General features: G+C 54.1%; 1 protein-coding gene across 3 annotated transcripts in view; it reads left to right on the top strand.

Moving 5' to 3' along the window:
• Positions 1-26,961, top strand: part of MAP3K14 (mitogen-activated protein kinase kinase kinase 14) — a 48,061-nt gene that overhangs the window by 16,057 nt on the left and 5,043 nt on the right. For 2 of the 3 annotated variants that reach the window (XM_051825758.3, XM_089316938.1), the window contains exons 2-11: positions 11,219-11,493; positions 12,556-12,625; positions 14,196-14,409; positions 14,492-15,058; positions 15,829-15,966; positions 22,704-22,833; positions 23,045-23,176; positions 23,638-23,742; positions 25,707-25,870; positions 26,302-26,452. In XM_051825758.3, coding sequence (XP_051681718.1) covers positions 11,238-11,493; positions 12,556-12,625; positions 14,196-14,409; positions 14,492-15,058; positions 15,829-15,966; positions 22,704-22,833; positions 23,045-23,176; positions 23,638-23,742; positions 25,707-25,870; positions 26,302-26,452 — 1,927 coding nt within the window. In that variant the 5' untranslated portion in view covers positions 11,219-11,237. Of the gene's footprint in view, positions 1-11,218; positions 11,494-12,555; positions 12,626-14,195; positions 14,410-14,491; positions 15,059-15,828; positions 15,967-22,703; positions 22,834-23,044; positions 23,177-23,450; positions 23,606-23,637; positions 23,743-25,706; positions 25,871-26,301; positions 26,453-26,961 lie in introns of those variants that run through there. The other variant, XM_089316939.1, reaches the window with a different exon arrangement.

Raw genomic sequence — 26,961 nt, 5'->3', positions numbered from 1 at the left:
CCTGAGCCTCCTTCCAGAAGCTTTTCCTGCCCCCTCTGCCCCTGGCTGGGTTAGGTGTCCCTCTGTGTGTTCCCCTGTGCGTGCTGCCTGCCTGTCTTTGTCTTTGCATGCCTCTGCTTATAGAGTGTGTGTGTGTGTGTGTGTGTGTGTGTGTTTGTGTTTCCCCCAGGGACTGCATGGTTTTCCTCAGTGCAGCCAGCAGGCCAAGTGCACACTCAAGGTTCCTGCTTTAGGACAGGACACCAGAAGCCGCCACCTTCTCACATAAAACTTCAACCTGCCTGCAGTCATTGGACCGTGAGGCTCTTTACAGCGTGCCTGTAAGGCATCTTTTTTTTTTTTTTTTTTTTTTTTTTTTTTTTTTTTTTTTTTTTTTTTGACAGCCAGAGTTAGACAGTGAGAGAGAGAGACAGAGAGAAAGGTCTTCCTTTTTCCGTTGGTTCACCCCCCAAGTGGCCGCTACGGCCAGCGTGTTGCAGCCGGCATGCTGCACCGATCTGAAGCCAGGAGGGGGTGCTTCCTCCTGGTCTCCCATGGGGTGCAGGGCCCAAGCACTTGGGCCATCCTCCACTGCACTCCCGGGCCACAGCAGAGAGCTGGCCTGGAAGAGGGGCAACCGGGACAGAATCCGGCGCCCCAACCGGGTCCAGAACCCGGAGTGCCGGCGCTGCAGGCGGAGGATTAGCCTTGTGAGCCGCGGCGCCGGCCCTGTAAGGCGTCATTAACATCTTTTTGCCCCAAGTGTTCTGTCCAATGTGAATGCAACATGTTTTTGGTTAGTCTTGACCTAGCATATCTCTTTCCTTCCCTTTGTTTTCAGCCTTTCCGTATAATTCTATTTTGTTTCTTTTAATCAAAAAGAATCCTATCTCTCTCTCTTTTTTTTTTTTTTTTGGCAAATTTTTCTTAAAAAACGATTGATTTTAAAGGCAGAATGACAGAGTGAGGGAGGGAGAGACAGAGAGATCTTCTATCTGTTGATTTACTCCCCACATGGCCGCAATGGCTGAGGCTGGGCCAGGCCAAAGCCAGGAACTTGGAACTCCACCTGTATCTCCCACATAGGAGGCAGGAGCCCAACAGCTTGGGCCATCTCCTCTGCTACTTTCCCAGACACATTAGCAGGGAGCTGGGTTGGAAGTAGAGCTGCCAGGACTCAAACCAGTGCTCATGTGGGATGCCTGCGTCCCAGGCAGCAGTTTAACCCACTGGCCCTGATGATGTGCTTTTTAATTTATTCATGTATATTGTGTAATGATACATTAGCATTTTACTTATTTCTGCCACCTTAACTTGTGTTCTCATTTATTGTCCCTTTTTCTTCTTTTTCATTCTTCTCTCGCCTTCTACTAGAGTGGCATGGTTTTCTTTTCTGTTTTTCCTTCGTTACCCTTCTGGTTTGGAAACTGAGTTGAGTTTTGCTTTTTATTTTTTTAAGACTATTTACAGCTGGCGCCGAAGCTCACTAGGCTAATCCTCTGTCTTGCAACGCCGGCACACCGGGTTCTAGTCCCGGTCGGGGCGCCGGATTCTGTCCCGGTTGCCCCTCTTCCAGGCCAGCTCTCTGCTGTGGCCCGGGAGTGCAGTGGAGGATGGCCCAAGTGCTTGGGCCCTGCACCCCATGGGAGACCAGGATAAGTACCTGGCTCCTGCCATCGGATCAGCGCGGTGCGCCGGCGCGCGCCAGCCGCAGCGGCCACTTGGGGGGTGAACCAACGGCAAAAGGAAGACCTTTCTCTCTGTCTCTCTCTCTCTCTCACTATCCACTCTGCCTGTCAAAAAAAAAAAAAAAAAAGACTTTATTTACTTATTTGAGAGGTACAGTTACTGACAAAGAGAGGAAGAGACAGAGAGAGAGGTCTTCCATCCTCTGGTTCCCTCCCCAAGTGGCTGCAATGGCCGAAGCTGAGCTGATCTGAAGCCAGGAGACAGGAGCTTTTTCCGAGTCTCCCACATGTGTACAGGAGCCCAGACACTTGGGCCATCTTCTGCTGTCTTCCCAGGCCATAGCAGAGAGCTGGATCGGAAGAGGAGAGCTGGGACTCAAACATGTACCCATGTGAGATGCTGGCACCACAGGCAGAGGGTTAGCCTACACTACACAGCACTGGCCTCTGCATTTCTATTCTTCTAGTAGTCACATTTAAATTTTAACATCCATACTTAACTATAATTTTTTAAAGACTTATTTATTTATTTGAAAGTCAGAGTTACACAGAGAAGGAGTGGTAGAGAGAGAGAGAGGTCTTCCATCCACTGGATCACTCTCCAGCTGGCCACAATCGCAGGAGCTGGGCCAATCCGAACCGAAATGGAGCTGCTGGGACTTGAACCAGCACCCATATGGGATGCTGGCACTGCAGGCAGCGGCTTTACCCGCTATGCCACAGCACCAGCCCCCTTAACTATAGTTTTTAAATGAAATTTAAACATTTACATGTGTCAGGTCCTCAAAAAGGCAAGGATCTTATTGCTCTTTACCCATCAAACAGCCTGTTCCACCCTTCTTCCTTGTTTTGGTTTTAGTGCTCTAAAATAGTTTAAGCTAATTTTTATGTCCGATTGTTAGTTAAGCTGACCGACATATTGCGTCACTTGCTGTGCCCACCATTGTTTCTTGCATCCCATTTCTTTCCTGTGGTCTTCTTTTCTCCTTTCCAGAGCACACCCTTCAGGGGTTCTGTTAGTGAAGATAGCATTGCTTACCTGGAACTCCTCTTTGTGTATGAATCTGTTGTGTGTGGATTCTTTGGTTGTTTTAAGAACACAAAATGACCTGTTAAAACTAACCAAATGGGGCCAGCATTGTGGCATGATGGGTTAGGCTGCCACCTGCAGTGCTGGCATCCCATATTGGCACCAGTTTGAGTCCCAGCTGCTCCATTTCCGATCCAGCTCTCTGCTAATGTGCCCAGGAAAGCAGTAGAAGATGGCCCAAGTGCTTGGGCCCCTGCACCCATGTGGGAGACCCAGAAGAAGCTCCTGGCTCCTGACTTCAGCCTGTCCAGCCCTGGCCATTGCAGCCATTTAGGGAGTGAACCAGTGGATGGAAGATACCTTCCTTTCTCTCTCTCTCTCTCTCTCTCTCTCTCTCTCTCTCTCTCTGTAACTCTGACTTTCAAATAAATAAATATTTAAAATCTAATCAAGTTAAAAATCATAGGAGACTGGCACTGTGGCACAGCAGGTTAAAGCCCCAGCCTGCAGCACCAGCATCTCATATGGGTGTCAGTTCGAGTCCCAGCTGCTCCTCATCTGATCCAGCTCTCTGCTATGGCCTTGGAAAGCAGTAGGAGATGGCCCAACTCCTTGGGGCCCTGCACCCATGTGGGAGACCCAGAAGAAGCTCCTGGTTCCTGGCTCTGGATCAGTTCAGCTCTGGCTGTTGCAGTCGTTTGAGGAGTGAACCAGTGGAATGGAAGACCTCTCTCTCTCTGGCTCTACCTCTCTCTGTAACTCTCTGTCTTTCAAATAAATAAAATAACACTTTTAAAAAAAAATCATAATATCCCAGGAGCTTGTACTGGTGGAGCTCAGCTAAGTGTCTGACACACTTATCGCTGGTTCAGCCCTTCCCAGCCCGGCCCCGTCTTCTTTGGTTCTTGTGCTTCTTGCCTGCAGTCTGAGAAGCCATTCCCAGCAGCAGCAGATGGACAGCTCCTGGGGCTGGATTAGGGGCAGTGATCCTGCTCAGGCCCTCATGTTACAGGTACTTCTGCCAAGAAACTTTTATTCTAGAAAGGAACCAGAGACCCTTGGGACCCAGGGGAATGGGTCGTTTGTATCCTGGCTTGAGTCCTAAACCCGTGTCAGATGCTCTAGCTGTATAACTGAGCCTCATTTGTTCTTGTTGCTACCTTCCCTGAGCCTCAGTTTCTTCATCTGTAAAATAGGAATGATGTCGCCAGCTTGCGGGGCTGTCATGCGGTGCCTCAGTAATGATGCAGATAGAGTACTTAGTGCAGCACCCAGCACACAGATGTTTATGAATGGTAGTGGTTATTGCATCCCCTGGCACTTAGCAGGCAGTCATTGAACACTTGAGTGAAAGCAGGAGCTGCCACCAAAGACTTAGTTGAGGGGCTGGCGCTGTGGCATAGCAGGTAAAGCAGCCGCCTTCAGTGCCGACATCCCATATGGGCTCTGGTTGGAGTTCCAGCTGCTCCACTTCCAATCCAGCTCTCTGCTATGGCCTGAGAAACCAGTAGAAGATGGCCCAAGTCCTTGGGCCCCTGCACCCACATGGGAGACCTGGAAGAAGCTCCTGGCTCCTGGCTTCGGATCGGCACAGCTCCAGCCACTGCAGCCAGTTGGGGAGTGAACCAGAGAATGGAAGGGAACCAGCGGATGGAAGACCTCTCTCTCCCTCCCTCCCTCCCTCCTTCTCTCTGTGTGTAACTCTGACTTTCAAATAAATAAATAAATCTTTAAAAAAAAAAAAAGACTTGGTTGAGGGGATGTTGTCTTAGAGGATGGGTGAGATTCGGGTGGGCATTCATAATGGAGGGGGCGTTCCCTGTGAGAGGAGCAGGTGAGCGAAGGAAGTCACAGGCTTGCCCACTCCCCCGTGCAGGCACGCGAAGGGCCCTGTCTGAAACAGAGCTGGGAGTGTGGGTTCAGGCAGGGCAGAAAGGGGAGCCAGGGCTGGGTGTGTGTGGAAACCTCTGGTCTGCCTGGCCAGGTGGCTGCTTTGCCAGGCAGCTCTTCTGCCCAGCGCTGCCCTTGGTTCCCCTTCCTGCACAGGCTCTCGATCTTGATAGGCAGCGGCTTGCCCAGTGTGACCTGGTGGCCAGGCAAGCTAAAGGCTTAAAAGAGGAAGCATCAGGATGAGATTGGTTTTCAACCCACATCTTATTAAGGAAGTTGAGTCATTCTGCTTCTGCTGTTTATCCCCCCGGGCATTCAGAGCAGTACAAGTCTTTACTTCCAGATGTGATCCATCTCCGTCATGAGAGATCGCTCAGGCCCTCAGTGTACAGTTTTGAGATGGGCCTGTGAGACAGATTCCTGTTTCCTCTGCATGTATGGAAGATCAAGTCTTGGGGAAGGCTCTGAACACAGTGACCATGTGGTGCTGTGACAGGGAGGCCTGTCATTTCAGGGGTGGCTCTAGCAGCCTCACGACAGGCGAGGGAGTAAACATTTATTTGGCATCTTTGTTGGCCAAGCAAACCATTGGCTCTTCCTATACTTTCTCTCCCTCAAAATAACTCTGAAGAAGCTAAGAGAAGAAACTCAGAGAAGTGGCCTTGCTCAAGGTTTTTATGTTTTTTTTTTTTTCCTTTTTTTTTTTAAGATTTATTTATTTATTTGAAAGTCAGAGTTACACAGAGAGAGGAGAGGCAGAGAGAGAGAGAGGTCTTTCATCCACTGGTTCACTCCCCAGTTGGCCGCAACAGCTGGAGCTGTGCTGATCTGAAGCCAGGAGCCTCTTCAGGGTCTCCCACGTGGGTACAGGAGCCCAAGGACTTGGGCCATCTTCTTCTGCTTTCTCTGGCCATAGCAGAGAGCTGGATCGGAAATGAAGCAGCCGGGACTCCAACCTGCGCCCATATGGGATGCCAGCACTTCAGCCAGGGCGTTAACATGCTGTACCACAGCACTGGCCTGATGGTTTTTTTCTTTTGATGTTTATTTATTTATTTGAAAGGCGGAGAGAGAATCTTCCATCTACTAGTTCACTCCCCTCAAATAACCCCAACAGCTGGAACTGCACCAGGCCAATGCAAGGAGCCAGGAACTCCATCTGGTTTCCCAGGTGGGTGGCCATCACCTGCTGGCTCCTAGGTGCATTAGCAGGAAGCCAGATCAGAAGTGGAGGAGCCAAGACTTGGACCTGCACTCCTGTATGGGATGCCGCGGTGTCCCAGGTGGCGGCTTAACCCATTGAGCCACAGCACCTACCTCTGTTCAAGTTTAGATACAGTCTCCGGAAGTGGCAGCCTGAGTTCAGCCTTACCTCTTACTTGTTGCTTGTTTTGTTGTTTAATTTTTATTTATCTATTTGAGAAATGGAGTACCTATCCACTGGTTCATTCCACAGACGCCTACAATGTCTAAAGCTGGGAGCTAAGAACTCAATCCAGGTCTCCCACATAAGTAGCAGGACCCAATTGCTTGAATCATCATCAGTTGCCTTCCAGGGTGCACATTAGCAGGGAGCTGGAATCGGACGCTGAGCTGGACTTGAACCCAGTTACTCCAATACCGTGTAGTGATTTTAGCATGCTACTGAGATAGCCCAGATAAGTGGTGGCAGGTGCTCAGTAAATATTGACAGTTCTTGTTCTGGATTGGAGTCCCCAGCCTGCAGATATTCCCAACAAATCTGTTACATCCTGGCAACTAGGAGAAACCTCACAAGATTCCCTAGGCCGCTGGTCTCCAGACCGTTGCCTCAAAGGCCTAGGATTCCACAGGGGTCCTTGGTGAGTGGAGGGAGGTAGGTGAAAGCCCTTGTCCACCTCCTCTGCCAGAGCAGCTGTTTCTAACAGGAACCTCATGCCACTTGCACACTTCTAGATCTTTCACGGGTGTTTTGGGGGTTGAGCTATGATTTCATTTGACAAAAATGGTCCCACTGCTCTTTTGTTTAAAAGTTGCCAAGGCTGGAGCCCGTAACTTCTGGATACTTGCCTGGCGTTTTCATGGTACTGTGTTCCCTGAAACAGGGAACTGAAATGTATGCATCTGAGGAAGGGTATCATCTTGGAAGAACAACATGAGAGCATGACTTCTGCACCTTTCAATGAATCAGAAACTTGTTTAGCCAGGCTCTACTCCTGTGCTGGAATCCTAGGAACAGAAATTGTGTGGTTGGAGAAAAATTGGCTCTCACAGCCTTAGCCCACTGTCCAGTGGGACTCCTGCAGTAATGGGAAAGTTCTTTATCTGCATCGTCCAGTATGGGAGCCGGTGTAACAGAGCTACTGGCTTTTAAATTGTCTCTGATTTTAATTCAATGTAAATAGCCACATGTTGCTACTGGCTACCATTTTGGACAGTGTCACCTTAGAGGCTGGAGCAGGGGTCAGATGTCAGCCCCTGGCCTCTTGGTATCAGAATCATCCCAAGAACTTGTCAGAAGTACAGATTCTGGGCCTCTTGCCCAGTGCCTGTGATTCAGCAGGTCTAGGATGAGCGCGTTCCAAGCCCTCGCCTGGTGACTCTAACTGGCAGTTGGGTTGGAAGCTGCTGTGTGAGAGCCCTGACTTCCAGGGACACTGGGGAACGGCAGGCCCTTGGAGAGAGTGTTAAATGCTGTGGCTCTCTTCCCTGGAAAAACACAGTTGCATTTAGTTGCTGGGGCTCACAGACCTCCCCAAAGCCAGGCTAGGAATGAATAGACCCAGGCCATCCCTGGGCATTCTGCGGGGGTCGAGGAGGCACCGTGGGGAGGGAGCAGGCGGTATATAGCACTGAGTGAATTCTGCTCTGCTGTCTTCCTCTTTAGTTTCCACAGGCTTGTGGGTAAGCTGGATGAGTTTGACTGTTGCCACTGTGCACGTCTTCAGCTCTGATACAGAGAGCAGGGGCTGAATGCATTTGAGGCCTGAGTGGAGTCTGGGAGAGTGTCCAGGCTGAGTAATGGTCCAGGATCTTGATTGGCTTTCAAAAGCAGAGGCAGAACTGGCTCCCACTTAGTCCTCACTCCCCACATGCTGCCGGAGAGCGACAGGGCTGTGAGCTGGGCAGAAGGCCTGGGCCAAAGCCCAGGGCTGGGGAGACCACCTGGCCAGCACCTGGGCCTAATGCAGAACGCTGAGTTTTGAAGACCAGAACCCACATGGAAGTGGGAACGGAGGGAAGCATCAAGCGTGGAGGAGAGCTGCTCAGGCCAAGGTGTCCCCAGAATAGCCTCTTGAACTTGGAGGCTATCAGAGAGGGTCTGAGTCAGCGTCACGTGGCACAGGAAAGCCAGTTGCAGGAGAAGTGTCACAGCTCCTGGGCTGTGATTCTGTGCGCTTGGGAGGTGAGGGTCAGCTTGCTTGCCCCACGTCCTTCACAGGCCCAGCTGCCATCTGCCGGGTCAGCTTCTCTGCAGCCTCCTTGCTGCTCTGCCTGCCCAGCTGTTGGATGAATCATCAGGGAGGCGCAGAGGAGACTGAGCTCAGCTCCTGAGCCTCAACTCCTCCAGAGAGAGGAGAGCCTAGCGAGGTCACAGAGAGAGGATCAGGGCGAGGCCAGCTGCCCAGCCAGACTCCAGGATGAAAGCTGGCTCCTGCGTGTGCCCCACAGCCCGTCTCGAGGAGTCCTAGCCCGGGACCAAGCATCCAGAACACGGGCGGGCCCTGCCGGGCAGAGCCAGGCTGTCGGAGCCTGAGCACAGCCGCGTGTCTCGGAGCAGCCCGTGGCCTCGTTCTTCTTTCATCAGAGGAGCTTGCTCTCCATGCTGGGCACTCCCGGTCCTCCTGTCTGAGGGTCGTGGAGAAGCACTCTTCCGCCTGCTTGTCTTGCCACTGCCCCGCTGTGCTGTAGACAGGGCTGCCCCATGTGCAGGGCCCTCAGGAGACTTGGGGAGTGAGTGGGCAGCACAGCACAGGTCCTGGCCCTGCTCTCCCGTACCTGGGCTGGTGACCTTGGGGACGCCTCCACTTCCTAAAGCCTCAGGCTCTTCAAATAAGGTTGAGACAGTTGAAGCGCATCAGGCTGTCTGTGAGCACACACCTCTAGCACGGGTCGATGTGGTGGTTTTGTTGGTTTGTTTGCGCAATCTCATTTCCCCTGGTAAAGAGGCTGAGCCAGGTAGGAGCTACTTGTGGGCCTTAGACCCGTTCTTGTTTGGTGGGGTATGTGTGTGCAAGTGTGACTCCAAGACACACAAGCTGCCTTGGAGGCCTTCTGCCCAGTTATAGCCATCAGAACGCCTCTTAGACGAGCTGAGACCCTCGAGGAACAGTGAGGCTGCCTACTCACTGCGCAGCACCTGGCCTTCAGCACCAAATGCGAGCATCCCTGCTGGGTGCTGGAGTGCTGGAGTTCAAAGCCAGGAGGTCCCTGGAGGCAGAGCTGTAAGGAACAAATCTAAATTTGTTTAAATTTACACCCCCCACAGCCACCCCAAGCATGGCCAGAAAAGATAAGGAGGGCAGATTGAGTGGGAAGAAGTCCTCGGCCTTCTGTGTCCCGTTAACCTGTAGGCCTGAGGGCGCAAGGCCAGGGGCGCTAGAGGTGTGGCTTGCTGAGGTCTGCCCAGGAGCAAACAGCAGCCATCCGGGTGCAGCAGGGAAGACCACACCTGAGACCCGCCATTGTCAGTATCGTCAGGATCTCAGGATCGTTAAAAACCTGCTTGCATTTGGTGCCTTCTCAGTCTTGGTCTGAAACAAGTCACACCCCATAGGAGCCCTGCCCTTGAGAAAGTCGCAGTCTTTAAAAAGGTTTCTGAATGGTAGCGATCAGAGATGGGTGTGGTTCTCCTTCGTGACAGCTCTACCTGCTGTTTGAACGGGATTGCCAGTACGCGCCGTATCCAGAAGGAGGCCAGTTCTTGTGCTTTGTGCTCATGTTTGTAGAGGTGTAGGTAGGTGTGGGGGTCTCTGATACAAATTACTGCTAACCTTGCCTGAAAAAAAAATGACAGTTGGGAAGCTTTCAGCCATGAGCTTGACCTTCGAGAAGGAAACTTGTCAGTCCGGCTGGAGAGCCACAAGCAGATGCATCTTGGGAAAGGGGCCCAGGGCTGAGCATGCTGAGTTCTAGGTCATGTAAAACATAAATACACACATGTACACATACACACGCACACGCAGCGTATATCTGCCTCCTGCTCAGGGGCAAAACCTAATCCTCATTCTCTCACTTGGAGAAAAGTCACTGTGGACAGTGTAGACATGTCCTCTAAGAAGGCAAGACTTCTGCAGGGTCAGTGAGGTGATGGTCTTGGGGGATGGGGCTCAGCGCCCTGTCCCAGGGAAGCAAAGCGGCCTTCCTATGAGCCATTAGCAAAGCAGGGAGGAACACACCGAGGTGTTTGTGTTGTCGTGTGCTGGAGGGAGTGGGCTCTGCTCCTCCTTGTCGGCCCAGAGGAAGAGTCTGTTCATGTCGAGGCGAGACTAGCGCTGTGCCACATGAAACATGTAGATGTTGAGAGATTGACTCTTTTACCATTCAGGCTGTTTGAAGGATCAGTACATGTGGCCTAAAGTGGCAGAGACCTGGGGCGGGCATTTGGCACGGTGATTAAGATGCCACTTAATTCCATATCAGTGCCTGAGAAGTCCTGGTTCCACTCCTGATTCCAGCTTCCTGCTAATGTGCACCTTGGGAGACAACAGGTGATGGCTCAAGTCCTTGGGTCCCTGCCATCCATGTAGGTTACTGGGATTGAGTTAATGCACCTGGCTTTAGCCCAGCCCAACCCAAACTGTTGTGGGCATTTGGGGAGTGAACCAGCACAAAGAAGTTCTCTGCCTGTCTCTCTGCCTTTCACATAAATAAAGATTTTAAGAGTAGCAGGGCTGGTGCTGTGGAGTAGTAGGCTAAGCCTCTGTCTGCGGTGCCGGCTTCCCATATGGGCGCTGGTTCAGGTCCCAGCTGCTCCTCTTCTGATCCATCTCTCTGCTATGGCCTGGGAAAGCAGTGGGAGACCTAAAGGAAGCTCCTGGCCCCTGGCTTCAGATAGGTGCAGCTCTGGCCGTTGCGACCATTTGGGGAGTGAACCAGTGGATGGAAGATCTCCCTCTTTCTCTGTCTCTCTCCCTTTCTCTGTCTGTAACTCTACTTCTCAAATAAGTAAATACAATTTTTTTTTTGACAGGCAGAGTGGACAGTGAGAGGGAGAGAGACAGAGAGAAACGTCTTTCTTTTCCGTTGGTTCACCCCCGCAGTGGCCGCTCCAGCGGCGCGCTGCGGCCGGTGCACCACGCCAATCCGAAGGCAGGAGCCAGGTGCTTCTCCTGGTTTCCCATGCATGTGCAGAGCTCAAACACTTGGGCCATCCTCCACTGCACTCCCGGGTCACAGCAGAGAGCTGGACTGGAAGAGGAGCAACCGGGACAGAATCCAGCGCCCGACTGGTACTAGAACCCGGTGTGCCGGTGCCGCAGGCGGAGGATTAGCCTAGTGAGCTGTGGCGCCGGACAATAAAATATTTTTTAAAAAATAAAATAAAAAATACCTTTTGCCCCTGCATTTCTCCTCCAGCCCAAGCCTGCCTGGTGCCCACTCTGGGGGTCTGGGATTGCAAGTGACCTTCTCTGTTCTTGGTCTCCCACAGCGTGAGCACAGCGTGGAAGATGGCAGTGATGGAAACAGCCTGCCCGGGCACCCCTGGCTCTGCAGTTGGGCAGCAGAAGGAGCTCGCCCAAGCCAAGGAGAAGACACAGTCTCTGGGGAAGAAGCAGAGCTCCCTCCTCCATCTCGAGGCCGTGGAGAAGAGCCCTGTGTTCTGCGGGAAGTGGGAGGTCCTAAATGACGTGATTACCAAGGGCACAGCCAAGGAAGGCTCCGGGGGCGGGCCAGCCGCCATCTCCATCATCGCCCAGGCTGAATGTAAGGGACTGGCTTGTGGGCACAGGGAGCAGGTGGCGGGCTAGACACAGAGGAGGCCAGGCTTGGGGTCCCTGATGGAAAGGAGTGGTTAAGGTAACCATTAGATAAGATTCTCACAAGACATGGCCATGGCCCAGATTCAGTGAGAAGTAGTGGGAGATGAAAGAGCGGATGTGGGGAACAGAGGCTGAACCCATGGTGAGAAGAGGTGGCAGCACTGAGAGGCAGGTGACTTGGGTCTCTTTGCGGGATCATCAAGAGGGCCAGTAGCCTAGAGGGGCCCTAGCCAGGAAAGACCAGGTCTCCCGGAAAGCCCCGCTGGGACCTGCAGGTCCTTTTCCACCTTCCACCTGGATATGGCCCCAACCCCCAGGATGAACACCCTGCTTTGGGGCATGCTGGTCCAGTCCAGGGCTGCAGCCACCCCAGGGTGAGACTGGGCCTGGCACTTTGTGCTTCTACTCGCAGTACCTCAAGGTGACAGGCAATGGTGGCGGCTCTAGGAGGGCCGGGGAAGGCCAGCAGTCCTCTCCCCTTTCCGACACTCGCTCCAAGCCCAGAGGTTTCTAGGGGTGGGACGTGGAGGGCCTGACAGCCAGTGATGAGGCTTCCTTCCTTCCTTTCCCACTTGCGGCTGTTTGCTTGTTGAAGAGAGCTGAGGGAATGAAAAGGAAAATGGAGCGAGCCACATAGTAGTGGTGGTATACAGATACACACATGTAGCTGAACCAGTGTGGAACATACACGCTCACGGTCCTTCTCTGTGTAGGATGGAGCCACTGCCCTGTGCCGTGTGCTTTGTGTAGATCATTTCACAGAAGCTGTACACTAGAAGTGAGGTGGGCGCCCCACAGTCCCCAAATCCTCAACATCCCTTCTGCTCTTGACCATGAAGCTGGGCAGGAGGAAGGTCAGACGGTCAGTGAGAGGAGGCCAGGGCCAGGAGGTAGCCGGCAGAGACGTGCTGAGGGGGGAGAGGAGGACTCTAAGGTGCATCTGCTGCTGAGGTCGTGTTCCTTCTCTTCTCTCTGCAAACCCCCCCTCTCTCCACTTATTTCAAAGGTGAGAACAGCCAGGAGTTCAGCCCCACCTTTTCAGAACGCATTTTCATCGCAGGGTCAAAACAGTACAGGTAAGAAAGCCTGCTGGGCGGGGCCGGGGACCCGAAGCTGGTGTCCTCCCTGCCCTGCGCACCCAGGCTGCTGCCCGCTGGCCCTGGCTCCCTCCTCAGACACCTGTGGTTCAGCTCTTGGCATGTAAAGCCTTTCAGAGCCTTTTCAGGGCGTGTGGACGCCTGCCTCTGGGTCCCATCAGCCTGACACTTTGTTTTTGTTCTTTTCTGAGTCCTTGAGGCACCCCTGCTTTCCATCAACAGGGAGGGTTCCGGGAACAGGGGCCACTTCCTACTGGTGCGTGTCTGTGATCGCCTGTGCAGGGGTCCCCTCACCGTCCCCTGGGGAGAGAGCCCACTGGTGTCTCCCCCTGGAGACTCACCTGTAGGGGATGGTTTTGTGGAGGCAGGGGCTGGGCAGACCAGAGCGGCAGGACGCACTCCCAGCTCTCAGACCCCCAGAGACGCTGTTTGGCAACTGAGGGTTCAGCCTAGAAACACTTCCCTCCCCCGGCTGCAGGCCAGCTTCTGTACCCTTGGGATCTGGAAGCTGCTAGTGACGGTGGGAGGGCTGCCGCTGGGAGCCAGAAAGCCTCGGACTTTGGCCGAACTCCTCTGCTGACTTGGAGGCCTTGGCCCGGGGCAAGGGTTTCTGATGGGCCCACCCTTCTCAGCCTTCAGAGAGGAGCCTGTGGGAGCTCAGGCCTCCAGCCGTCCCCAGGCCTTGGGGGGAGCCTGCCTTTATTTTCAGGGCAGAAGGTGAGGCCCAAGGAGCGCGGCAGAGGCTGTGGTCTGCTCCATACCACATTCAAAAACTCTCATGGTGCAGTTCCTCTCAGAACTAGCAGTGGTGTGAACCCGTGAGAGCCATGGTGGGGAGAAGCCTCTGGGTGGTCAGAGAAGGAAGGACAAGCTCCATGGTCCCCGGACACCAGGCAGGCAGCTCCTGGCTTCCTGCAGTAACCAGGTATCTCCAGGGACCAGTGCAGGCAACCTGACTATGATGACAGCAACTAGCCTTCTCTCTGGAGGCATCAGAAACAAACCGCTGCCAGTCCGGGCTGAGGACGTCTGCTGTGAACATGGCGCTCTTCTGGAAGCCCTCCAGGGGACAGCAGAGAGAAGCCCATGTCTCTGCTGTCCCCCCTCAAGAGAGCAGGGTCCTAGGCCCCGTGTGTTGACAGCTGGCCTTGGGCTGGGCATGGAGGTTGGCTTGTTAGTGAACTGTTTCATTGGAACCTCGTGTCCTCCCTGCACAGCAGAAAGATTTCACATATGAGAAAACTGAGGTTCCTCTGGCTAAGACCTGTCCCGAATTTGCATGAGTGTGGTCACATGCCGTGTGATGTGACGTGGTCTCACAGGATTACTGTACGACCCCGTGACTTGGTAGCACTCCTGCTTTGTGTGAGCATACGCTCTGCCACTCCCCTGACGAACTCACACGTATCTCAGACACAGTGCTGTCAATAAGCAACCGTCATAACCCAGAGGCACTGGATCTCAGATCTGTGGACTCCACGGTTAACCTGACCCATCCCATCCTCCTGCCTCCTGTGCCCTCAGCGCCCACCTTGCCCTCTCTTGACAGCCAGTCTGAGGGCCTTGATCAGATCCCCAACAATGTGGCCCACGCAACCGAGGGCAGAACAGCCCGTGTGTGCTGGAAGGGAAAGCGTCGCAGCAAAGCCCGCAAGAAAAGGAAGAAGAAGAAGAGCTCAAAGTCCCCGGCACAGGCAGGAGTGGCCTTAGCCAAACCCTGCCCCCGAACCCCTGAGCAGGAGAGCTGCACAGTCCCCGTGCAGGTGAGACCCGCCACCCCCTGCCCAGAGCCCGGCTCCTGGGGCCTTCTGAACACCTGTCCTAACTCCTGTGTTTCCCCTGCAGGAGGATGAGTCTCCATTGGGCACCCCGTATATTAGAAGCAGCCCCCAGTTCACCAAACCTCTGAGGGAACCAGGCCTTGGCCAACTCTGTTTTAAGAAACTTGGTGAGGACCTACGGCCGGCACTGCCTCGATCAGAACTTCACAAACTGATCAGCCCCTTGCAATGTCTGAACCACGTGTGGAAGCTCCACCACCCCCAGGACGTGGGGCCCCTGCCCCAGCTGGCTCACCCTTTCCCCTACAGCAGACTGCCCCACCCCTTCCCTTTCTGCCCTCTCCAGCCACGGAAAGCTCAGCCCCTGGAGTCCTTTGTCCTGGGCAAACTAGCCTGTGCAGACAGCCAGCAGCCCCTGCCTGGCCCACCCCTGGAGCCCAGCTACACAGCTCATAGCGCCCAGGAGAAGTTCTCGGTGGAGGAATACCTGGTCCACGCTCTGCAAGGCAGCGTGAGCTCGGGCCAGGCCCACAGCCTGACCAGCCTGGCTAAGACCTGGTCAACAGCAGGATCCCAGCCCCGGAAGCCCAGCCCCGAAACTGAGGACTGCGAGGGAGTCCTGCTTACAGAGGTAACTAATCCCCCAACCCCCGTCCACCCCTCCACCAGGGCTAGGCCAGAGCCTCAGCTAGGAGGCAGGGCCAGCCTGTTAGCAGAGCAGCGGCCTCTTTGAAACCAGCCAGACCTCCGCCATGGTTTTCTCACTGTCAGAGTCTCTCTTGCACCAGGTCGCAGATCAGATGCTAGCAATGTGCTGCTTGTGGATGAAAAGCGGCTGTCCCCCTCTCCAAGTCCATGCCCACCTTTCCCAGCCTTCCTAGCGGTTTCTCTGTAGTTCTGGTTGGTCACCTCATCACTGCTGACTGCGTTCTGTGGATGTACACACACTGAGAGATCCTGCCTGTGTTCACCCCTGCCATCCATCCCTTGTGCCTGCTGTCTCCCTGGATAACTCAGGACCTCTAGATGAGTTCATAAACTTGAATTTGTGGACCTGCTCTGCCCCCTCTTCATTGTTCCTCCCTTTTGTCTACCTTCCAGCTCCCAAGTTCTCTTTTGTCATTGTCAAGGTTGCTGCTGGCAACTCCACTTCTGTCCTTCCATCCCAAGCCTAGGAAGGTTTTCCATCACCCAGATTGGCTGGCCTTCCCCTTCATCCTGTCAGCCCCTCAGGTCCTGCCTTCCCCCCTCCCAGCCCTGCCATAGACATGGAGGTCTCTGGTGTGACCGCCTTCTAGCTCCAAGCTCAGCTATGGCCATCCGAGTGCCTCCCTCACTGGAGCCCTTCATCCCTGAGCTACCCTGGCCTCTGAAACTAGCCTGTCTCTCCTGCCACCCCAGAAACTCAAGCCACTGGACTACGAGTACCGGGAAGAAGTGCACTGGGCCACACACCAGCCCCGCCTGGGCAGGGGCTCCTTTGGAGAGGTCCATAGGATGGAGGACAAGCAGACCGGCTTCCAGTGTGCTGTCAAAAAGGTAGGCCAGAGAAAGCTGCACCAGGACTCCAGGCACTGAAGGGCAAAGGCAATCAGGGCCTGTGCGTTTCTTGCTTGTTCCAAGATAGTCCCAGGAAGGCTGTGAGTCTGACCTGGTAACAGAGCTAGCCACCCTGGTCAGTTGGAGCTGGAGGGAGCAGCCTGTCACATGTCCTGGCCTTGTCACTCCCATCAGCACGTGTGTCTGTGAGAGGGAGCAAAAGAGTGGGCACACAGCCTCTGAGTCTGAATCCTGTCCAGGCTGCTCCTGGTGCCAAAGTCCTTAGGGGCAAGGCCAGATCTGGAGGGTGATCATGGAATTCATGCTGAGATGAAATCCCTAAGTCACACAGCACCCCCTACACAACACACCTGGACCAAAGGTAATCAGAGCAGTAGCCCCTTGGCCAGCGCTGCGGCTCACTAGGCTAATCCTCCGCCTGCGGCGCCGGCACCTGGGTTCCAGTCCCGGTCGGGGCGCCGGATTCTGTCCCGGTTGCCCCTCTTCCAGTCCAGCCCTCTGCTGTGGCCCGCGAATGCAGTGGAGGATGGCCCAAGTGCTTGGGCCCTGCACCCGCAAGGGAGACCAGGAAAAACACCTGGCTCCTGGCTTCAGATCAGCACGGTGCGCCAGCTGCAGCGGCCATTGGGGGGTGAACCAACGGAAAAAGGAAGACCTTTCTCTCTGTCTCTCTCTCCCTCACTGTCCACTCTGCCTGTCAAAAAAATTAAAAAAAAAAAAAAAAAAAAAAAAAAAAAAAAAAAAAGAGCAGTAGCCCCTAGCCGTAAGATGCTTAATGGGAGGAGGCCAGGCACTTTGGACTTTAGATCTGCCTTGAGTTCCAGCTCTGCCTGCCCTTGTCCAGGTGTAATACAGTCCTGTGAGACAGACACGAGGAAATGAGACTCTCAAGGGATTAAATAGATGGCCTAGTGACAGGGCCAAGATCCAGACAGGTTTGTCTGACCCAGAATTCAGCTCTAGATCACCCTTCAAGAAGGAGGCAGGAAAGGAGGAGTTGGAACTGTGGTTTTGATTAGCAGCCCAATGCACAAATCACCCCTGCGACCCCGCACCTCACCGATGTCAGAACCAGAGACCCAAGAGGAGAGTGGCTTGCCTGAGGCCACCCAGCCAGGCCTCCTGACACCTCACACTGCCCAGGCCCCCGTGGGAGGTGGAGGCAGCGGCACACCCCCAGCCCTCTGGGTGCAGCATCTGTCTCCATGCCGCTGACTCAGCTCATCCTGGCCACCACCTTAGGGTATTCTGTGCACTGTTTTCTTGGCCCTTGGGCAGGGGAAACGCGGCTCGGGTGGACCTTGTTTCAGGTGGTTCATGTCAAGGACACTGATCCCTAAAAGGAAAGGGACCAAATAGCTAGCCCAGCCCAGAGGCAGCACAGTCAGCCCTGTGCATAGTGGGCTCTGCCCCGAGGCCGTAGTGCCTGTGGCTTTAAGGGGTGAGGAGACAGCTGGAAGTGAACAAACCTTGCTTCCTGGGTTAGTACAAGGGCTAGGGTGTTAAGTTCTGAGTTTGGCCATCAGAGTGGTGGACTGAGAGGGGGCTGTCTGCAAGTGTTACCCCAAACTTCAGGCAGACTGGGTCAAATAAGCAAGCTCTACCCTCACCACCCCCACTGGCAAAGCAGTGTGAGTTCTTGCCAGTGTGGCTCATCCTCTTCTACTTGGAGACCAAGGCCACGTGCCTGACCTCCTCAACGGCAGTGCCCCTCCCCAGGCCACCGGAGAAGGCCCAGCTGTCCCCACTGAGAGGTGGTGGGAGGAGGTGAGAGAGTGTGAAGTGTCCTAGGGACAGGCACCCAGTGCTGCGAGCTTAGTCACCGGCTTCTCAGCTGTTAGCCGCTGAGGTCCTACGAGTCCAGGCAACAAAACAAACAGCCCTAACAGTGAGGAGGAAAACACTCCACTTCTAACTCCCCAGCAGTACAGGGCAGGGACTCCGCAGCCCCAGAGCTGGGCCCACCCAGAACTGCACCTCCTCCCCACCCCGGAGCAGGCAGGGCTGGGAAGGGAGCTCCCTTGGCTGGCTCCTTTCTCTCAGGGGAGCCAGGGGGTAGACGTGGTAGCCATTAGGAACTGCAAGACTTCAGGAGAAACAGCTTCCTGATGTGGGGCGGGGGCTGCGGATGGTGGTCAGGTGCCAGAAGTCACATTGCGCCTGGAGTCCCAGCAAGCTGTGCCCTCTGGTGCTCCCCGAGGAGCATCCAGGACGTGTGGCATCGGTGGTAATGCCAGCACTCCCTTGCGTCTCCTAGAATGGGTGGGGAACGTCCGGCCTGTAGAAGGCCTTTAAAATCCTCTAGTCTGGCCCTGCCACGGCAACCTCAGGCAAGGCTCAAAATTCAGTAAATCTTAGCAGGCTAATTTTAAAGCTGATCATTTTGTATGGCCCACGAATGGTGTTGCAAATCTGCACATAGCCCTAGGCAAAAAAAGTTTCCATCCTCTGTTCTAAAATATCCCTCGCCTGGGTCACATACTGATTGACTATAAGTCCAGGGTTTAATGCAAGGTTTTTACTTTTTTAATTTTTTTTTTATTTTTTGCCTTCCCCATTTACTCCCCGCCCCCGCCCAGTCGCCAGTACCACCTGCTCCTATCCCCAGCCACCCAGTTTTTACTTTTTTTAAGATATGCTTTGATCTTTCAATTGCAAACAAATGCAGACTTGTTACAAAAGCATTCAAAGGACACCAAAAATGTCTTCCTGTCCCCAGTCCTATGCCCAGGAGTGCCTGACTTTTGACATGGTTTTAGATTTGTTGTGCATTTATAAACATGCAGTTTCCTTTATAAAAATGAGATCATAGACATTATTGGATTGTTCTGGTTTTGTGTAATAGCACATTGCAGAGTTTCCTCGGTGGTACATACACAGTGTTTGTACTGTTTAACATGTGGAAGTTCTTATCCGGGTCAGGAGGTGGGTTGATAGAATCCATGAATTCCTGGAACTCTATTAAAACGCATGTTTGTGGCGCACCACATTTTTGATGGAGTAGGGCCTGTGTCATTTATCAGATTCTCAGAGGGGCCAGTGGCCCAGGGAGGGTGAAGACTTGTTCATTTTGGGACATCTGGCTCGCGCATGGAGTTTGGGAGTGTCCCTTTGGCTTGGCCGCTGAAATATAATAGTATGGCCTTGGCCTTTGCCAAGTCGAACCAGCTGGTTTTGAGCACCTGCTCTGTGCCAGACGGTGTACAGGGGCTGGGGACAGAGGTGTGGAACCCACAGGCCTGGCCTGAAGGGGCTGGAGCTGTAACAGGTGACACAAAGGAGAGACCATCAGCATATTTAGGATGAAAACAGCAAGGATCCAGAGCAGACTGGATGACTGTGAGGAAGTGGGGCTGGACCCCTTACATTTTCTGCACACCTGTGTGCCCAGTTCTGTGTTAGTCACTTTCATGTAGATCCAATCCTGGACTCTTCCAGAGAACTTACAGAATTGCTGCTATCCCCTCTTTACTGTTGGAATCAAACACACGAGATGAAAACAATTGGGAGAGCCCGTGTCAAGCACGCGGGCTCTTAGCTGGAGGGAGGTAGCTTATGGAGGTGGCCACAGGCGGATTGCTGGCCACACTCGCTCCTGAGTGTGTGCAAAGCATTCAGGAGGTGAGGGCCACTCCTGGAGAGTTCTTTCGGGGGTGGACTGGCTGGCAGCTCTGGAGTTGGGTTTCCCCAGCTGAAATCCTGGCTGTGATGCTTTGTACTCAGTGACCTTGCACACGGTACTTGCCCAGGCGTCAGCTTCCTCATCTGTAAAATCGAAATGATTGGGTGGGTGTTTGGCACAGCTCAGTGTTAAGACTCTGCTAGGGATACCCGCACCCATATTGAAGTGCCTGGCTCAAGTCCTGGCTGCTCTGTGCTCCCCGCTCCCCATCGAGCTTCCTGCTAATGCACCTGGGAGGCAGTGGTGCTAGCTCAAATGCTTGGGTCCCTGCCACCCAAGTGGGAAGCCCAGATTGAGTTCCTGGCTCCTTGCTTTGGCCTGACCAAGCCCCAGGATGGGAGCTTGATCTCACTCTCTCTTTCCTTCCCTTTCAAATAAATTTAAAAAGGAAACAATGGGGATAATGACACCACCACCCCATGGGCTGTTGCAAGATGTAAATGGTGCTTCCAAAGGGCTTCCATAGCACCTGGCCTGTGTTAAGTGGGCAATAGATACCCGTTCTCATTAACATCCTCACCACAGTTCAGCCCCTCACCTTACATATGAGGACACTGAACTCCGGGTGGGGAGAGAAGTGGGCAGCCAGCCTGAACAGAAGGTGGGGCTATCTTGCCCTCCACCCCCCAATTCCCGCAGAACTGCCCTTGAGCTTGCTTCCTTGGCCCAGCCTGGACTTCTGACATAGTTTGTAGTTTGATGTGTCGTCTGCCACCCACTTTGGTCTAAGCGGGTAGAAATGTTTTAAACATTGCTGGAACTCTCTAGAGGTCTTAACCGATTTAAAAGTTAACCCAGAGGCTCTTAAACAGCTTTTTTTGGTTTGTTTTAAGATTTAATCATTTGAAAGGCTGAGTGACAGAGATCTTCCAACTGCTGATTCACTCCCCAAATGACCACAAAAGTTGAGACTGGGCCAGGCCAAAGCCAGGGGCCAGAAACTCCATCCAGGCCTCTCATGTGGGTAGCAGGAACTCAAGCACTTAAGCCATTATCCGCTGCTTCCCGGGTGCATTAGCTGGGAGCTGTGTTGGAAGTAGAGTAACCGGGACTCCAACCAGTACTCAGATATAGGATGCAGTGTCCCAAGTGGCAGCTTACTGTGCCACAACGCCTGCCCCTCCTGAACTTTCTTGTTTCATAACCCTTAATATCTCAGTAATCTTTTCAGAGTGCCCTGGGCCAAAACAGTTACCCAGCAGTTCCATTTAGTAAATATAGTAGGTCCAGTAGTAAGTCTTTATGCTAACAAGATAGCAGCCGTCAGAAAGGCAGGGCACAGAAGTTGAAAGAACGAATCTCCTTCCACTCTGGAATGACCAGAACTCATGGCTCAGGGCCAAGCTGGGCATCACACAGCCTCCCCAACCTTGAAGTCAAACTGGGCCCCACCAGCTTTCCTGCCCATTCCCTGCTGAGTGTCCTGTCTTCCATAGCAGCTGCAGAACCCTGAGGGGTGTGGGCTCTGATGCTGACGCTGAGCCACCTCAAGTGGGTGGTTCACGTGGGGCCACGCAGACGCTGGGAATCCTGCAAATGTTCCCGGTCTGTGGCACCTGCGGGGGTCTCTGCCATGCTTCAGCTCCATCTGGGTGGGGGGAAGTTCAAGGCATTGGCCCAAGCGAGTCCTCTTGGTGAATTCCTTCCGACTCAGGGTCAAGACTTTTTAGAGCTAGAGACTCCAACAAAGAGTCACAGTTCCTGAGTGCTGATTAGCCGAGCCAGACACTGCACGGAACCAGAAGAGACAGTTTCCACTGACAGGCAAAAGTCTAAAGTCTGAGCTCCTGTTTGCCAAGCCACAAGTCCCAGCAGAACTCTGCCAGCTGGTCCTGTTTCCACTGGCGCCCCCTGGTGATGCCACACAGAGCTTCCATGAGTAAGGATGTGTTTACTGAGCTGAGGGAGGAAGTGAGGAGCTAGCGTTTCCTGAGCACCTGTTGGTCAGCAGGTGTGGCGCTAGTTGTCCTCCTCCTGAATCCTCGCTCTGCCGAGAGCGGATGTCACTTTGCATCCCTCCCACCCCACCCATTGGCCGAGGAAGCCCGCAGTCTGTGGGAAGTATGCTGCCTTTTCTGAAGTGGCCGAACCAGGGCCTAAGCCTTCGACGTCTGCATCTGAGACCTGCTGCTTCCCACCATGCCACGCTGCTGCTCCCTGTGGAAGGGAGGGGACCCCAGACCTGCCAGCACACAGGGCCCCTCCTCAGGTATCCCTGTGTCCAGATGCTGGGGACACAGCTGCAGACAGAATAAACACTGCTCTGGCTGCACGAACCTTCCAGTCCTCTGGGAAAGAGACAGATACCTGGGAGGGACACTGAGGACCCAGGACACCTGCCAGCGGCAGAGGCCTGTGTCCTAGAAGTTGCCAGCACATTTGGGCTGGAGGGGAAGAGTGTCCTGCGCAGACTTGAAGGCAGCAGCGTGCTGGGAGCTGGGACAGGGAGTGTGGGTTTTGTGGGACTGTGTTCACAGATGGTCAGTGCTGCCAAACTACTTTGTTGTTGTTGTTGTTGTTTTAAGATTTATGTATTTATTTGAAAGTTGGAGTTACACAGAGAGAGGAGAGGCAGAGAGAGAGTCTTCCATCCACTGGTTCACTGCCCAATAGGCCGCAATGGCAGGAACTGCACCAATCCAAAACTAGGAGCCAGGAGCTTCCTCCAGGTCTTCCCACACGGGTGCTGGGGCCCAAGGACTTGGGCCATCTTCTGCTTTCCCAGGCCAAAGCAGAGAGCTGGATCAGAAGTGGAGCAGCTGAGACTTAAACTGGCACACCTATGGGATGCTGGCACTGCAGGCAGTGGCTTTACCCACTATGCCACAGTGCTGGCCCCCTGCCAAACTGTTACAAGGAGGTGGCCCTAGTGCTGAGTACCTTGGTGTTCAGTTTGGTCCCTGAGGGCTGGCAGGCTGGCCAGCCCCTGCCTGGCTGCAGCATTACCACCAGGGTCACCAAGGTCCCTAAGAGGATGCCAGGGAGCCAGCCTGCTCCCCTCACCCCAACTCAAGGCAGCTCTGGGCACTTGCAGGTACGAGTCGAGGTGTTCCGGGCAGAGGAATTGATGGCTTGTGCGGGGCTGACCTCACCCAGAATCGTCCCCCTGTATGGAGCCGTGAGAGAAGGCCCATGGGTCAATATCTTCATGGAGCTGCTAGAAGGTAAGCAGCCACATGCCATTCTTCATTGTTCAGAATTCAAGGCCAAAGTTTCCCCGGTCGTGCATAGGTTGACCTTGGTTTCCAGTCAGTCCACATTCCTGACCCTGTGACACCTCGAGAAAGGCTTTGCCCTTCCTGCCCTTCACTCTGGCCCATGGCTTTCTGGGAGGCCCGGGAAGCAGTGTGTCCAGCCTGGCCTTTGGTCTCCTAGGCGGCTCGCTGGGCCAGCTCATCAAGCAGAAGGGCTGTCTGCCGGAGGACCGGGCCCTCTACTACCTGGGCCAGGCCTTGGAGGGGCTGGAATACCTGCATTCACGAAGGATTCTGCACGGAGATGTCAAAGGTGAGGTGCAGCTTCACAACCTCCTCCCCCACACCTTCCTGCCTGCTCTTCCCCCAGCTCTAGGCCTGCCTGGTTGTCTCCATCAGGAGGGCCTGAGTCAGGCTAACAGGTCTGCGCCCAGTGAGAAGGGGGTGGTGTTTCTAGCCCTCAGCCCTGGCACTGCAGTTTCCAGTGGGTGGTGCGAGCTCCTGCCCATTGATGACCACTGGGAAAGTGGGGGCAGCAGAGGACAGTGGCAGAGTTCCAAGGAGGAAACCCTGCTCCTGTCCCCAAGGTGCCATCTGCCCCTGGCCTGCACTGGAGCCCCCCTCACTTCCATGACTGTTAACAAATCATAACACAGCTGCTGCATGGGCTCAGCCAGACAATGACTTCACTGCGGGCCAGGCCAAGAGGATCCAGGGTGGGCCAGGACCCGACGTGACTCACCTGTCGCTCTTCCTCCCTGATCCGGCTGGCAGCTGACAACGTGCTCCTGTCCAGTGATGGGAGCCGTGCGGCCCTCTGTGACTTTGGCCATGCCGTGTGCCTTCAGCCCGATGGCCTGGGGAAGTCCTTGCTCACAGGTAAGGCCCCCAGACAGCCCCTCCCCACAATGGTGATAGCCAGGAGCTAATGCCAAGCGCGTGCCCTGTGCCTCCTGGATTTCGCATGAGGGAGAAGCCGTGGCACTCCTGCTGTCCAGCAGTACATTTAACCCTGCAGCCACCCTAGGCTGTTCTCATCCTACAGTAAATGCAGTAATGGATGTCAGGTACTCATGTGGATGCTCCCACTATGGATGGAGCAAAGTGGCAAGGCCAGTACCTCCCCCTGGGTCCTAGACCTTCTGCCTTGGAGCCCCCCTGGGGCTCCTCCCCTCTTTTCTGCCCTTTGAGGGACCCCTGTCTCTGAGAGCACACATATCTGGAAGCACCATGGGCACACTGACCAAGGGGGCTGGGCTCTGTGAACTGTTCTTAACTTCTAGTTTTCTGGTTATTAAAATAACCAATGCCCATTATAAGATATTTGAGCAAGTACAGAGTTAAGTTGCATAAAAGAGAAAGAAAGAAAAAATCCTCACTGTTCCTCTTGCACAGAGAGATAATATGAGTATTTTAGATAATTGCAGGATTTATTTTTTCCCATGCCCAGTTAAGGCTTTTGTAGCACAGATTTGCCGTGTGTGTGTGTGTGTGTGTGTGTGCGTAGCATAACATATAAAGTAATCTCAGTTTGGCCAAAAGAAAACACAATCTGATGGAATTATCAGTTAAGCATCCCTCATCCAAAACTCCAAAATGCTGCAGCGTCTGAGACGTTCTGAGCGCCGACTGATAGCGCAAATGTAGACGGACGTGGACAGCGACCTCTGCCTTGGAACAACTTCAGTGGATTTTTTTGTACTACCAAAAAAAAAAAGGGGAAGAAGAAAAGATCTTTTCTAAAATATTTTGAAGAAAGTAGAGCTAAGCAAAAATTTGAAATACAAATCATCAGAGAAAAAATTGTTCCCATCTGCTATTGATCCTTCCTGTCTTTGCTTATAAATTTTCTATAATTTTTTCACTCACTAGTATTTTAGAAACATCACACCAGTAATCTGTCTTCTACAACCTCACATTCAGTGTCCAGCCCCCTCATTTTTTTGATTTATTCACTTTACTTGGTAGGCAAAGTTACACAGAAAGGAAAGACAGAAAAAGAGATGTTCCGTCCACTGGTTCACTCCCCAAATGGCTGCAATGGTCAAGGCTGGGCCAGGCCGCAGCCAGAGCCAGGACTCCATCCAGGTCTCCCACGTGGGTGTCAGGGGCCCACGCACTCGGGCCATCTTCCATTGCTTTCTCAGGCCATTAGCAGCGAGCTGTATTGGAAGTAGAGCATCCAAGACTCGAACCAATGCCCATATGGGATGCGGACATCAGCAGCAGCTTAACCTGCTGCACCGCAACGACAACGCACCCCTCCCCCTCCATTTTTAAAAGGCACATCAAGGTCTGATCCGCGGGCAAGCCCAGGTTCCAGCTGATAGACTCGCATGCCTTGGCCCAGCCCTGGCGAAGTCCCCGGCTTCACTCATCCCTGACAGATGTGACTTGGGAGCTTTGTTTTTTTTTTAAAGTACTTTAATAGGGGCTGGTGCTGTGGTGCCAACATCCCACGTGGGCACCACTTCAAGTCCCAGCTGCTCCACTTCTGATCCAGCTCCCTGCTAATGCACCTGGGAAAGCAGTGGAGGATGGCCCAAGTACTAGGGCCCCTGCACCCATGTGGGAGACCCGGAAGAAGCTCCTGGCTCCTGGCTTTGGCCTGGCCCAGCCCCAGCAATTGCAGCCATTTGGGGAGTGAACAAGCAGATGAAACATCTCTCTCTCTCTTTCTCTCTCTCCTCTGTCTCTGTAACTTTGCCTCTCAAATACATGAAGCTTTAAAAAAAATAACTTTAACAGAGACAAAGTCAGGGGTCCCCAAGGACTAACTAGGTTGGCCATTGCCTGGGCTCATGCCCACCAAGTTCACAGGCATCTCGCCCTGGCCTTCTCAGGGGACTACATCCCTGGCACGGAGACCCACATGGCCCCAGAGGTGGTGACGGGTCGGCCCTGCGACACCAAGGTGGACGTGTGGAGCAGCTGCTGCATGATGCTGCACATGCTCAACGGCTGCCACCCTTGGACCCAGTACTTCCGAGGGCCCCTCTGCCTCAAGGTCAGTGCCGCCCCGGGACCAGGGCCACAGGGCCGAGGCTGCAGGCTGGAGGGGCCCCCGTCTTGGCTGTGCCTCGGTGCAATGTGAGCGGAGGGAAGCCTCCTTGGAATGTGGGATCCTCAGCGGTACCCACTGGAAGGGTGTCCTGGCTCCCAGGCAGCTCTGAGCTCTCATCCAGCCCTCCCTGGGCCCAGGGCACCTGGTCACCTGCTCCCCGGCCCTGCCTGTCCTTCCTGGATTCTTTTCCCCTTTTTTTAGGAAATGTTTTCACCCGGGCTCTGGCCAGATGTCCCTATTCCTTGTGATAGACCCCAATACAGCACAGGGGACCAGGGTGGGTGGAGAGCAAGAGAGCAAGATCAGAGACCATGTGCTGGGAGGTGACAGAGGGCTGAGGGAGCAGGCCTCACGTGTTGTCCTCTGGCCCCCAGATTGCCAGTGAACCTCCACCAGTGAGGGAGATCCCACCCTCCTGTGCCCCCCTCACGGTCCAGGCCATCCAAGAGGGGTTGAGGAAAGAGCCCATCCGCCGAGCGTCCGCCACAGAGCTGGGGGGGCAGGTCAGCCGGGCGCTGCAGCAAGGTAAGAGCCCAGCACTGACTAAACCCCCCAGCAGGAGCAGGGAACTGTGACCGAGGGGGGAAGGGCAGGTAGCCATCAAGAGCAAGCTCCTTGACCTCTCCGAGTACAGGGCACAGCAGCCTCAGGGGGGTCAGGGAGGCTGAGGCCATGTTGGGTGTAGGTGTCAGCCCAGGCTCAGGAGATGGGGGGAGGGGATGAGCATGCTGGGGGTGGGGGTGGATCAGACTCATCAGGGAGCAGAAGATGCACAAGAAAGCCAGGCACCATGGGACAGCCATCGGACTGGAGAAATCGGAAGGTGGGTGGCGCCAGGTGTGGGCCAAAGGGATCCCCACCAGATCCGCAAGCGGGACACCAGAGTAGCCTTGTTTTTCAGAGGGAACTATAGGGGTCCCTCACTGAAAGGGCGAGACAGAGGAGGTTGGAGCCACACCCGTAGTTCAAGCTGCTGCCTGTCACGGTGGCTCCGGCAGATCGGAAAGGCGTAGTGCCGAGGGGAAAGAGCACGC

The sequence above is a fragment of the Oryctolagus cuniculus genome, chromosome 17 (assembly GCF_051225735.1).
Source record: "Oryctolagus cuniculus isolate XC-2025 breed Fujian yellow rabbit chromosome 17, ASM5122573v1, whole genome shotgun sequence".
Taxonomy (NCBI): Eukaryota; Metazoa; Chordata; class Mammalia; order Lagomorpha; family Leporidae; genus Oryctolagus; species Oryctolagus cuniculus.
This window is presented reverse-complemented; position numbering and strand designations above follow the sequence as displayed.